This window comes from Hemiscyllium ocellatum, chromosome 8 (genome assembly GCF_020745735.1).
Source record: "Hemiscyllium ocellatum isolate sHemOce1 chromosome 8, sHemOce1.pat.X.cur, whole genome shotgun sequence".
Taxonomy (NCBI): Eukaryota; Metazoa; Chordata; class Chondrichthyes; order Orectolobiformes; family Hemiscylliidae; genus Hemiscyllium; species Hemiscyllium ocellatum.
Window position 1 is genome coordinate 80,956,569 of NC_083408.1, and position 14,240 is coordinate 80,970,808.

Consider the following 14,240-nt stretch of genomic DNA (forward strand, 5'->3'; position numbering starts at 1 on the left):
TCATTATTTACTGCTGAGAAAGGCAAATCATATGTAGATGTCAGTTAGACACTTGTCGAATACATTAACTACTAATAACCGGAAGGCAACATTTTGAATAAATCGTCATTTGTCAGAGATAATGATATCATGAATTGAGTGCTATGGTCATCCTCCATTAATTATGCCTCAATAATGAAACATCATGTCACATATGCAAATTTTCAAAATGTAAATAACGCAACTTTTTTCATATTACCAAATTAGGATCTATAGGAGTCTTATAATAAAACAGATCTAATTATTATATTAAATCTTATTTTAAATAGATCTATCCAGATACATAACACATCATCGAAAGAAGAACTGATTGAAGAAATATGGGTAAAATATGACTTAAATTTAACTATAGAGTGCATAAGTTCTTGTATTTTCTTTGATTAAACTCAGTTTTACTGTGTTTGAATGTTGCAATGAGTTAGAATGCTAATTTTTCACCTTTCTGATTTAGATTTGAACACACCTCAGTCTGTTGGGACAGATCTGTCCCTATGGTCTGTCGGTGGCTAAACAAATTAAGTTTGAGTTTTGGTGTTATTAATAGGAGGTACATTCTTGTTATGCTGATTGGTACTTAATTGATAGTTTCCTTCAAATTGATTACACAAATTGGAACTCAAATGGTTTTCTACTTTACTTCCAGAAATGTGATTCACTTTGTTTTTATGTTGCAAGTAACTTAACCAAAGATGAGATGAATAGCATTGTTTGTGACAAATATCAAAATTGAAGTGTCCCTTTTTTTTAATGCATTCACAAATTTAAAGCAAGCTTGAAAATGTTCAACCACAATTTAAGCTATTGTTTCAAAGACATTTTCCAGGTACCCGATGAGGAAACCAGCAAAACTGAATGGTTTAAAACACGTTATAAATTTGAGAATGGAAAGTCATTTGGATTTTCTTTCATGAAGTTGACAAATATCTATGCCATAGAATTTTAATGTGTTCCCAAATGTGGAAATCCAGGGTCAGCAAGAAGCATTTTTAGGTCATGAAAGTTATCTAAAGATGTAATGTAGCATTCCCTTTGCTTTGTTCCAACATAAGATTTCCGTCCTGTGACCTGGGTAGATTCAAATCTTGGCATGTAGCTTCAAAGGATAGTTTTCCAATTGCATTACATGACCCAAATCCCCAGTATAGACTAATTCTATATCATTGCTTTATTGTATGTACATCCACCAAATCAGTGGCCCCATTCACTACTTTCCCTGAAGTGAAAATTCTTTGAATTTGTCAATTTTGCTGAATAACGTGCATCAATTTAAGATTTGATTTGTATAATTTTTTTTATAGGTGAGTTAACTTCGAAAGAAACAAGGAATACATATAGTTGATATTTTAACAATAGAGCAACTATATCATTTTTCTCAGATCTCAGATTCATTTTCAATTAGAAATGTGCTAAAATATTTTTGTGCTGGCCATGTTAATGACATTTATGTGGTGTCTCAGTGTATTTTCTCTTTAATTGTACTTCTAGTATACATGTAATTAGTTTATCCTATGTTATGCTTCATTTGTAATATTATTGTCAGTGTCAGTTGTGAGTTTGCCACATCCAACTAAATCAAGGTCAAAAGTTTGTTTCTTTTTACAGGTTGATGGGAAATCACAAAGTCGGAAACACCTATCAGTCAAAGAAAGGAAGTGAGTTTCATTTAGAAATGTTGTAAAATAAAGAAACTTTTACCTGATGTGTGTCAATTAGTGTGATGCTGGTAAAGCACAATAGGTCAGGCAGCATCCGAGGAGCAGGCGAATCAACATTTTGGGCATAAGCCCTTCACCAGGAATGAGGCTTCTGTGCCGTGGGTGCTGAGAGATAAATGGGAGAGGGTTGTGGCTGGGAGAAGGTGGCTGAGATTGCAATAAGTAGATGAAGATGGGGCGAAGATGATAGCTCGGAGAAGAAGGTGGAACAGATAGATGGGAAAGACTATGGGCAGGCCAAGAGGGTGGTGCCGAGTTGGAGGCTTGGGACTGAGATAAGGTGGGGGGAAGGAAAATGAGGAAACTGGTGATATCCATATTAATTCCGTATGGTTACAGGTTCCCAAGGCAGAGAATGAGGCCTTCTTCCTCCAGCGTTGGGTGGTTAGGGTTTGGCATGTCCTTGATGAGTGGGAGGGGAAGTTAAAGTGTTCAGCCATGGGGCAGTGGGGTTGGTTGGTGCATATGCCTCAGATATGTTCTCTGAAATGATCTGCAATTTGGCATCCTGTCGCCCGATGAGACCACATTTGGTGCAATGGTTACAGTAGATGATATTTATGGAGGTACAGTTAAATTTCTTTTGGATGTGGAAGGATCCTTTGGGCCTTGGACGGAGGTGAGGGGGAGGTGTGGGTGCACGTTTTGCACTTCCTGCGATGGCAGGAGAAGTTGCTGGGAGTGGGGTGAGGATGGGGCCAGGGGGGTGTGGATCTGACAAGGGAGTCACAGAGGGAATAGTCTCTCCAAAATGCTAATAGGGGTGGGGAGGGAAATATATTCCTAGTGGTGGGGTCCGTTTGTAGATGGCGGAAGATGCCATAATGTGAACGGAGGTTGGTGGGATGGAAGGTGAAGACCAGGGGTGTTCTGTACATTGGTGCATTGAGAGGCGTGGGATTCAGGGGCAGAGGTGCAGCAAGTGGATGAGATGCGCTGGAAGGCATTGTCGACCACATGGGAGGGGAAATTGCAGTCTTTGAAGAAGGAGACCATCTGGAATTCTATGGTGGAATTGATCATCCTGGGAATAAATGTGGCGGAGGTGGAGGAATTGGGAATAAGGGATGGCAATTTTACAGGAGGCAGAATGGAAGGAGCTGTTGTCCAGGTAGCTGTGGGTTTGAGTAGATGTCCATAGTTATTCGCTCGCCAGAGGTGGAGGTAGAGAGGTCCAGGAAGGGGATGGAGGTGTCCGAGATGGTCCAGGTGAATTTGAGGTTGGGATGAAAGTTATTAGTGAAGTTGATGAACTGTTCAATCTCCTCGTGGGAGCACGAGGTAGCGCCGATACAGTCATCCAAGTAGCGGAGGAAAAGGTAGGGGATGGTGCCTGTGTAGCTGTGGAAGATGGATTGTTCCATGTACCCGACAAAGAGACAGAAATAGCTGGGGCCCATGCGGGTGCCCATGGCTACCCCTTTGGTTTGGAGGAAGTGGGAGAATTGGAAGGAGAATTTGTTAAGGGTGAGCACCAGTTCAGCTAGGTGGATGAGGGTGTCAGTGGAGGGAACTGGTTGAGACCATGTGAGAGGAAGAAATGGAAGGCTTGGAGGCTTTCGATGTGGCGGATAGATGTATATGGAGACTGGATGTTCGTGGTGAAGATATAGCGCAGAAAGTCCATCTTTGGCAGCTACACCGGCACCATCCCCCATCTTTTCCTCTGCTACATTGGTGACTGTATCGATGCTACCTCCGTGCTCCCATGAGGAGGTCGAACAGTTCATCAACTTCACTCATGCCTTTCACCCCTACCTCAAATTCATCTGGACTATCTTGGACACCTCCCTCTCCTTCCTAGACCCCTCCATCACCATCTCTGGTGACCGACTAACCACGGACATCTACTACAAACCCACAAACTCTCACAGCTACCTGGACTACACCTCCGTCCAAGGCCCCAAAGGAATTTTCCACATCCTTCCATGCCTCCTATTCTGCCTTGGGCACTCCAATCACACGGGATTGATGTGGATATCACCAGTTTCCTGATTTCCCCTCTCCCTACCTTATCTCATTCCCAAGCCTCCAACACGGCACTGCCCTCTTGACCTTTCCATCGTCTTTGCATCTATCCGCTCCACCTTCTTCTCCGACCTATCACCTTCTCTCCTACCTTCACCTACCTATTGCATTTTCAGCTGCCTTCCCCCGCCAACCACAGCCCCCTCCCATTTATCTCTCAGTCCCCCTGGCCCAACTGTCTCATTCCTGATGACGGGCTTATGCCCAAAACGTCGATTCCTCTGATGCTGCCTGACCTGCTGTGTCTTTCCAGCACCACACTCTCGACTCTGATCTCGAGCATCTGCAGTCCTCACTTTCTCCTAGCTGATTTTCTCCCTTTACCTGATATGTGCTATACTAGGCATTGATAGAATATCAGAACTTTCAGAATTTTTGTATTGAGGGATTAGTAGTAAGATCGCATGACTTGTACTACTTTCTCTGATTTTCACCAAACAAATGCTGATGAACTAAATTAACTTGTGCTTTACAGTTTTTATTGATCATCCTGATTATTTAAACCTGGTATTATGTAGTTGACTTCACTCATAAAGGAGTGCATTCAGTATAAAGCAGTGTAACTTCAGCATCTCCTGTGTATCCTGATGCCTTTTGTTTTGCTTTTCTTTATTTTTATTCGGAACAGAAATCATATTTAGTTAGCAAGAACTAAAAAAGGAAGAATAAGAAAGACCTATTCATTGACTAAATTAAACGAATGTTCAATTGCTGGTTGAAAGTGAGTTTAGTTGATATTGAATTAGCAACAATTATCTTGGCTAATTGGCACCATAGTGGTTTGAAATGGAAGAGGTGGTATGATGGAATTAATTTTTTTTGATTTTTCCAGAGAAATGAAGAGAAAGAAAAAATTGGCGTCTGAGGACTCTGAACAAATAATTCAGTTAGAAACTAGAAAAACACAATCTGTGGAAGAACAGGATACAAAAAAATCATCATCTTCTCAACAGCCTTTGAAAAGAGGACAAAAGGTAATGGGAGGAGGGAAGGCAATTATGAATCAGTCGTAGCTGCAGGCTTAGAGAGCAACACCAACATCTAATGTAGGAACAAAAAAAAATTGTTTTTTGTCTTAATATGTAACGAGTCCCATTTATCAGATGATAATTTGTTAGTTATCCATTTGATATAAGAATCTTCAAGTACTTACACTGACATCAAGGCAGTATTTGACAAAGTATGGCATCGAAGAGTTTTGGAAAAGCAAAAATCAATGAGATTCATGAAGAAAACTCTGCTGGGTGTAGTCATATCTGACACAAAGGAAGATGATGGCGTTTGTTGGATGTCAGTCATCTCAGATATACAGTGTTACCGCAGGAGTGTCCTAGGCCAAATCAACTGCTTTATCAATGATCTTCCCTCCTTGAAAATGTCAGAAGTGGATATTCACTGATGATTACACTGTGTTCAACACTGTTTTTGACTCCCCAGATACTTAATCAGTCCCTTTCCAAAGTAGTAAGACATGGACAATATCCAGTTTTGTGCTGATAAATGCCAAGTTAAATCTGTATCGCGCAAATGGAAATCCATTTCTATCGGTGAATTCCCCATGATCCTTGGGGAATTGGATTCACCATTAACCCGAAAATGAGTTGGACCTGCTGAGTAAATACTATGACTACAAGAGTTGGTCAAAGGCTAGGGATCCTGCAGCAAGTAATATATTGCTAGTGCTGTACAGTGGAAATATATTGTTGCTCCATCACATTCCTGATGCTTTCTAAATAGTGGATGTGCTTTGAGAGTCAGGTAGTGAATTGCTTGCTACAGAGCAAAAAAAATGAAAAAAATGCAAAAAAAATCTGATCTATCAAGGTAGTGTTTCACTAAGCCCCAGGCATGCAATGCTGCTGATTTAGTTTTAACAATAATACAAAAGTTTATTTTGCAAAAGAAATGAAGACAAAATAAACTAAACTATTTAGATATAAAACAATTTGTAAGATTTAAAAATACACAGTAAAATAAAACGTAATCTCATCCGTCCACAACACCATCACTTTACAGTACTCAACTATCAGAATTCCTTTCTCTATCACATCTGACTTAAATGTTCCTTTCAAATCCTTGACAGTGTTGATTAGTCACACAACTGAGTTTAAATTTTCTTCGGTTCAAATAAACCATACAGGTTTCTGACCAAACCATTTAGGACTGAGATAAGGAGAAATTTCTTCTTGCAGAGGGTGATGAGCTTATGAAAATCTCTACCACAGAAAGCAGTTGAGGCCAAAACATTGTATGCTTTAAAAAGAAGGTCGATATAGTTTTTAGAGCTAAAGGGATGAAAGAATGTGGAGAGAAAGAGGGAACAGGGTACGGAGTTGAATGATCAGAAACAATTGTGTTGAATGGCACTGAATATTTTCTATCCTTAACTATGCTGAACAAATTCCTTTCTTGAGACAAAATTATTCTTGGACCTAACTTCATCCAAGTCTGATGAAAATTGAAACCAAAAGCTTCCCAGTTTATGGGATTTTTCTCCACCAACAAAAGAAAATCATTCTTTGAAACCAAAAAAACAGGCTAGCACCTTTCAATGTTTACTCACTTCAATTATAAAACTCTCTCTGAGCAAATACATTCCTGTTAACAGTCCAAAAACTGCGCTCTCTCATAACCAGTTGAAAAATCATGGCTCTGAAAACTGATAAGTTAATTATTAAACCATCTCTGTGCATATATCATAATCCACATGCTGCTAGTCAAAATTCAAAGTTGTAATATGATGCATATGTTTAATTGTTCATTTTAATCACATAGCTTACGTAAGTAATATTATTTCAAACAAAAATAAAGAGTCAGCCCTTTTCCCCAATAGTACCTTTTTACCGACAGTTAATGTTAGTGAAATATCATTCCCATCTTAGCATTCTTTTTATTGCTTACTCAACAGAGTTATAAACATTTAAATTTTCAGACGTTTGCACATTCAACAGATGTCAACTTTGTTACTGTCTGTACCTGAGTTGCAGATACCTGCTAATTCACTGACTTTTCTGAACAGAATGTTTCAAAAAGCCTTGTCTAACTAACTGCAAGGACTGTTTCAGACTCCTTTTCCAACTCAGATTGCCTAGCAACCTTCTCCTATTATGAATCATGAACTTTCATCTACACCTGATTGTAGCCCCTAACCATCGGTAGGTACACTTTCGGCTTAAGTGCCCAAGTTGCTTGCTAGTCGTTTTGCTTAAGTGACTGGCTTTCTTGGAAATGATGTTTGAAGTCATTGGTCAAAAATGACTTTCTGGCCTCTTGGGGATAAAAAACAAGTGCCCTTCACAGAACGAAAACCAAAACTCATTTATCTTTACTGCAGAATGAAAACTTACGAATGATATATTAGCAATTTTTATCGCACACTTAACGGGACCGATAGTTTAACAGCCAAATTCAGACTATGTTTAATGATGTGAAATGACAACACTGGGTGCCTGATGAGCACCATGTAAAAATATAGATTAGAAATAATTCTATTAATTTTTCTGATCATTAAGTGTATATTTCCATATATCATCATCACTATCATCATAACTGGTATTGAGATGCAAATGAACGCAGCAATGAACTTGGGTTCAAATCAAATGAAAATATTACTGCTTGTGTTGCTGAACAAAGAGACCTTGGAATGTAGGTTCATAGTTCCTTCAAAGTGGAGTCCCAGGCAGACAGGGAAGCAAAGAAGGCATTTGGTATGCTTTCCCTTGTTGGTCAGTGCATTGAGTATAGGAGTTGGGAGGTCATGTTGCGGCTGTACAGGACATTGGTTAGGCCACTGTTGGAATACTACATACAATTCTGGTCTCCCTGCTATAGGAATGATGTTGTGAAACTTGAAAAGGTTCATAAAAGATTTACAAGGCTGTTGCTAAAATTGGAGGGTTTGAGCCAAAGGGAGAGGTTGAATAGGCTGGGGCTGTTTTCCCTGGAGCATTGGAGGCTGAGGGGTGACCTTATAGAGGTTTATAAAATCATGAGGGGCATGGATAGGTTAAATAGACAAGGCCTTTTCCCCAGGGTGGGGGAGTTGAAAACTAGAGGGTACAGATTTAAGGTGAGGGGGGAAAAAATTAAAAGGGATCTAAGGGGCAGCATTTTCATGCAGAGTAGTGCGTGTATGGAATGAGCTGCCAGAGGAAGTGGTGGAGGGGTATAATTACAGCATTAAAAGGCATCTGGAAAGGTATATGAATAGGAAGGGTTGAGAGAGATATAGGCTAAATGCTGGCAAATGGGACTAGATTAATTTAGGATATCTGGTCGGCATGGACAAGTTGGACCAAATGGTCTGTTTCCATGCTGTATATCTATATGACATCTGATGACTCAAAGTAGTTATTACTCTGTTTTGCATTATTTAGGCTAAACTGAAGAAAATTAAAGAAAAATATAAAGATCAAGATGAAGAGGATCGTGAATTAATGATGAAATTACTTGGGGTATGAATAAGTTTGCATTATACAGATTATATTTTAAAATGCATTAGGTATTGGATTTTAATTTATATTATCTGAATCCAGTCAGCAGGCTCAAGTAAAGAGGAAAAGACGAAGAAAGGTAAAAAGGGAAAAGCAAAAAAAACTACTAAAACACAGCAGGTGAAGCAGCAGTCTTCAAACAAAACGAGTAGTGTTGAAAGCAAAGAGCAAAATCTCGACCATGTTACACATCATATGGCAGAAGTTACTATAGAGGAGAGTGCTGTCGAAGATCATCAAGAAGTAAGGCTTTGGAGTCCATTTAAATATTAATATTCTGAAAAAAAGTTAGTTTCAGCAACTAACAAAAATGGCACTGTATACTTCTGTAATAAATTAACATCCTTTATTAACATTTGTGTTTTATGAATATGTAGGACCAGGACGAACCAGAGCAAGATCTGCAAGCGGCTGAGGTTTGTTGGTTATTAATAAAATAAAAAGTTCAAAATGATTATTGTTATTTTTAATGGCCTTATCCCCGGACTTGCCAGTTAAGTTTGAGAAATCAGTTGAGAACAGATTCTATTGAGATTAAGTGGGACTGAAGAATGGCTAATGGTATATCTATTTTCAAAAGGAGAGGTTTAGGTAACCTGACCAAAAAAAATTCAACATCAGTTTGGGAGAGAGTGGGAAATTATACAATTAATTAAATATTCAATTACTAAATATCTAGATGAAGATTTTAAAAATTAGAAATAACACTCAAAAAGGAAAACTGCTTAGCAAACTGAGAACCAATTTAACAAATGATATATAGAACATAGAACAGTACAGCATTATACAGGCCCTTTGGCCCTCTGCGTTGTGCCAATCTTTTATCCTGCTCTTAAGATCGAGCTAACCTATCTACCCTTCATTCAGTATCATCCATGTGCGCATCCAAGAGTCACTTAAATGTCCATAATGCTGGCAGTGCATTCCACGCATCCATCACTCTGAGTAAAGAACCAACATCTAACATCTTCCCCACACCTTTATCCACTCACCTTAAAGTTATATCCTCTTGTGATAGCCATTATGAACAAAATCTTTGACTATTCACCCTATCTATGCCTCTCATCATCTTGTACACCTCTGTCAAGTCACCTCTCATTCTTCTTTGCTCCAGTGAGAAAAGCCCTCGCTCCCACAAGCTTTCCTCATAAGACATGCCCTCGAGTCCAGGCAGCATTCTGGTAAATCTCCCCTGCACCCTCTCTAAAGTTTTCACGTCCTCAAAAAGAGGCGACCAGAACTGAACAATATTTCAAGTGTGATCTAATCTGAGCTCTGTAGAGCTGCAGCATAACCTTGAGGCTCTTAAACTCAATTGCTTTCCTAATGAAAGCCAACAAACCATATGCCTTATTATCAATCCTATCAAGTTGGGTGGCAACTTTGAGGACATTGACCCCAAGATCCCTCTGTTCCTCCACAATGCGAAGAATCCTGCCTTTAACCCTGTATTCTGTATTCATATGTAACCTTTCAAAATGAATTACTTCACACTTTTCCAGGTTGAATTCCATCTGCTGCTTATCAGTTCAGTTCTGCATCATGTCAATGTCTCGTTGCAACCTCCAATTGCTCTCCACACTATCCACTATTCCACCAATCTTTGTGTCATCGGCAAACTCGCTAACCCACCCTTCGACTTCCTCATCCAAGTCCTTCATAAAAATCACAAAGAGCAGAGGTCCCAGTACAGATCCCTGCAGAACACCACTGATCACAGAGCTTCAGGCTGAATACTTTCCATTTACTATCTCTGTCTTCTATGTTCCAGCCAATTCTGTATCCAGACAGCTATATTTCCCTGTACATCATGCCTCCTCACTTTCTGAATGAGCCTACCATGGGGAACCTTACCAAACTGCTTTTTTAAAATTCGCATGCACCACATCCACTGCTCCACCTTCATCAATATGTTTGTCACATTCTCAATTCAGTAAGGCTTGTGAGGCATGACCCGCCCCTCTCAAAGCAATGCTGACTATCTCTAATCAAACTATGGTTTTCCAAGTAATCATAAATCCTCTCTCTCAGAATCCTTTCTAATAATTTACCCACCACATGCAAGATTGACTAGTCTGTAATTCCCAGCATTATCCCTATTCCCTTCTTTAAACAATGCAATAACATTTGCCACCCTCCATCATCTGGCACTACTCCAGTAAACAGTGAGGAAGCAAGATCATTGCCAAAGGCACAGCAATTTCCTTCTTCACTTCCCATAGAAATCTTGATTATATCCTGTCTGAATCAGAGGACTTATCTATCTTTATGATTTTCAAAATTTTCAACACTTTTCCTTCTTAACATTAACCTAGTCGAGCATATCAGTCTATTTCATGCTGTCCTCACAAATGACAAGGTCCCTCAGTAGTGAATACTTTAACAATGTTGTTAAGGACCTCCCCTCCCACCTCTGATTCCAGGCCCAAGTTCCCTCCATTGATTGGTCCTCCCTCACTTTGGCCATCCTCTTTGTTCCTCACATAAGTATAGAATTCCTTAGGATTTTTCTTAATCCTACCCATTAAAGCTGTCCTAAGCCCATTCTTCATTTCCTTCCTGACTACTTTGTAATGCTCTAGAACCCTGTCTGATCTTTGCTTCCTTAATCCTAAGTAAGCTTCCTTCTTCCTCTTGACTAGATGTTCCACATCCCTTGTCACTTTAGATTCCTTTACTCTACTATCTCTTTCCTGCCTCAGTGGGACAAACCTGTCCAGCAAGTACTCCTTAAACAACCTCCACATTTCTGTCATGCATTTCCCTGAGAACATGTTCCTAATGTAGGCGTCCCAATTCCTGCCTAATATTATTGTAATTTCCCTTCTCCCCCTTTCTTATACTGTCTGCTCCTATCCATGTCCTTGACTATAATAAGGTAAGGGAGTTGCGATCACTGTCACTGAAGTGCTCTCCCACCAAGAGATCCGACACCTGATCTATTTCGGAGGCATTCAATAAATCCAATATGGCCTCCCCTCTAGTTGGCCGATCTACATATTGAGTCAGGAATCCTTCCTGGACACACCTGACAAAATCTGCTCCATCCAAACTATTCACACTAAGGAGGTCCCAATCGTTATTAGGGAAGTTAAAGTCACATATGACAATAGCCCTGTAATTTCTGCACTTTTCCAAAACCTGCCTCCCAATCTGTTCCTTTGTGTCTCTTTTGCCGGGGGAGGGGGGAGAGTCTAAAGAAACTCCCAAGAAAATGACTGCTCCTTTCTTGTTTCTAACTTCAACCCATAATGACTCAGTGGACAGTCTCCTTGATGACCTCCCTTTTTGCAGCTGTGATACTACCCCTGATTTGCAATACCACTCCCCCATCTCTTTTACCTCCCTCTCTATTCGTTTTGAAACATCTAAAGCTTGGACCATTCAACAATCGTTCCTGCCCTTGTGATATCCAAGTCTCCATAATAACCACAACATCATAGATTCCTGCAGAAGGGCTCATGCCCGAAATGTCGACTCTTCTGCTCCTTGGATGCTGCCTGACCTGCTACGCTTTTCCAGCAACACATTTTCAGCACAACATCATAGAGCTCGGATCAGTACTTGAAACTAAGTTCATCACCTTTACTGATACTTCTTGTGTTAAAATAGACACACCAACCCAAAATAATGACTGCAACTTTGCCCTATCAACTGTCTATCCTTCCTCACAGACTCTCTGCACACTGTATCTGGCTGTTCACTAGCTACTCCATCCTCAAACTACTAGTTACTCCATCCCCCAGCAAAACTTAATTAAACCCTCCTGAAGAGCTTGAGCAAACTACTCGCTCAGGATATTGGTGCCCCTCCAGTTCAGGTGCAACCCGTCCTTGTACAGGTCCCACCTTCCCCAGAAGGTATCCCAATGATCCACATCTGTGAAGGCCTCCCTCCTACACCAGCCTGGTAGCCACGTGTTATTTGCACTCGCTCTCTGTTCCTAGCCTCACTAACCCGTAACACTGGTAGCAATCCTGAGATTTCTACTCTGCTTGCCCTGCCTTTTAGCTTTCAACCTAACTCCCTATATTCTCTTTTTAGGTCTTCATCCTTTTTCCTAGCTGTGTCATGATACGATGTGTATCATGACTTCTGGCTGCTCCCCCTCCCCCTTAAGAATCCTGTAGACTCGATCTGAGACATCCCTGACCCTAGCACCCCAGAGACCACATACCATAAGGAATTTGGTTCGCAACCACAGAATGTCCTGTCTGTTCCTCTCATCATTGTATCTCCTTTGGTTGGGTGGGATGGCATGAAGAGAAAATGTACATTTTAGAAAGCTTTGGACAGAATACAACACATTGGAGAAGACTCAGGAAAAAGAGCTGTTCTAATTGGAAAAATAATAGATTCTTAACAGGATAAATACAGAGAGATTGATCCTCGACCCTCCCACAGAGTAAACGGAGGGCATAATCTCAAAGTAAGAAGTCACCCATTTGAGACAGAGATGAGGAGAGATTTGTTCTGAGGGAGGTGAATTTGTGGAATTCTTTACCTCAGATGGCTTTCGAGGCTGGGTCATGAAGTATATTCATGGTTGACATAGACATTGGAGTTGAGAATTATCAGATCAGCCATGATCTTATGCAGTGGTTGAGCATGCCCAAACGGCCTACTTCTGTTACTACATCTTATGGTTTTATGGCAATAGTACAATAGTGAGAGCAAATTGTTCATCAGATTGCATTCAAGTGAGGACATAGATATTCTTTGAAAACTTGTATTTACAGTATTAAGTTTCATAATCTTTTCATTTCAGGAGGGTGAGAAATTGCTGAACTCACTAACTGGTCAGCCTTATCCGGATGATGTGTTGCTGTTTGCTGTACCTTTCTGTGCTCCATACACTGCCATGAATAATTATAAGTAAGTTTCATTTAAAAAATTACTAAGAATTTACTTCAGTTGTCTAAGATAATGAGAATGAACAAACAAGTGAACCTTTAGTAAAAAAAAATGTAAACCTGAAAGTATTCATTTGGAGGAGGGTATTTTCAGTGAATTGCAAAGTTATCTGGTCTAAGTTATCTTTTGAGAGCTGAGTCAGCCAGATTGCAGGGAGATACCTTTCCTCGGGATTACACGGCAGCTAGGCGAAGTATAAATAAAAATCTAACAGTGTCATCATTTGAAAATAGCAAGTGCAAGCATTGATGAGAATGTGTTTAAATAACTTTAACTAGAAAAACATATAATTTGTGAAACAGGAAGCTACTTGGATTTCAGTAAGGAACCTTCAAAACGGAAGTAAAGTTAATGGAAGTCAAATTAAAATAAAGTTAATGTAACCAAAGTAAAGTTGTTACTAGTAAGTTTATATTTATTCTAAGGGTACCAAATAGTTTAGAGTTACACAGGTCAGCTGAGCCAAACGGAGTGCACATGTTGTGATATGTGTGACATCGTGTGTTCCAAACATATCTGCAGGAAGTATCACCACTACACCAACTTGAATTCTGGGTTTTGGAAATTGAGCTACAGCCTAAGCCTCTGTTGTGTATTTGTGAGGCAGTAACTTTGTGGATAGCAGGTTTAGGGAGATGACCGCACTGCAGGTGAGTAGCATAGAAACAGAAAGGAAATGAGTGACCACTAGGTAGCCTAGGAGAGCCAAACAGGTAGTGCAGGATGTCCTTGAGTCTCTCCTGCTAGCTAAATGGTATTCTGTTTGGGAAACTGGTGAAGGCTGTGGCATCTCACATGGCACAATGGATGAGGATGGAGGAAGAAGAATGGAAGGACATCGAAGATTTCAGATTAAATGTAACTCCAGAATGTTGTGTTACCTCTCTGAAGCCAGGATGAAGGATATCCTGGAGTGGCTACAAGATATCCTTCTGGAAAAACAATCAGAAGCTGTGGTCCACGTTGATGCCAACATTGTAGGTAGGAAGAAGGTTGAGGTCCTGAAAGCAGATTTCAGGAGTTAGGAAAGAAATTTTAAAAACCTGACCTC

At 40.0% G+C, this 14,240-nt stretch overlaps 1 protein-coding gene across 1 annotated transcript in view; it reads left to right on the forward strand.

Moving 5' to 3' along the window:
• Window positions 1-14,240, forward strand: part of LOC132818346 (ribosome quality control complex subunit NEMF-like) — a 163,480-nt gene that overhangs the window by 134,014 nt on the left and 15,226 nt on the right. The window contains exons 25-31 of the mRNA XM_060829284.1: window positions 309-363; window positions 1,642-1,691; window positions 4,615-4,756; window positions 8,159-8,236; window positions 8,318-8,518; window positions 8,653-8,691; window positions 13,044-13,150. Coding sequence (XP_060685267.1) covers window positions 309-363; window positions 1,642-1,691; window positions 4,615-4,756; window positions 8,159-8,236; window positions 8,318-8,518; window positions 8,653-8,691; window positions 13,044-13,150 — 672 coding nt within the window. The remainder of the gene's footprint in view (window positions 1-308; window positions 364-1,641; window positions 1,692-4,614; window positions 4,757-8,158; window positions 8,237-8,317; window positions 8,519-8,652; window positions 8,692-13,043; window positions 13,151-14,240) is intronic.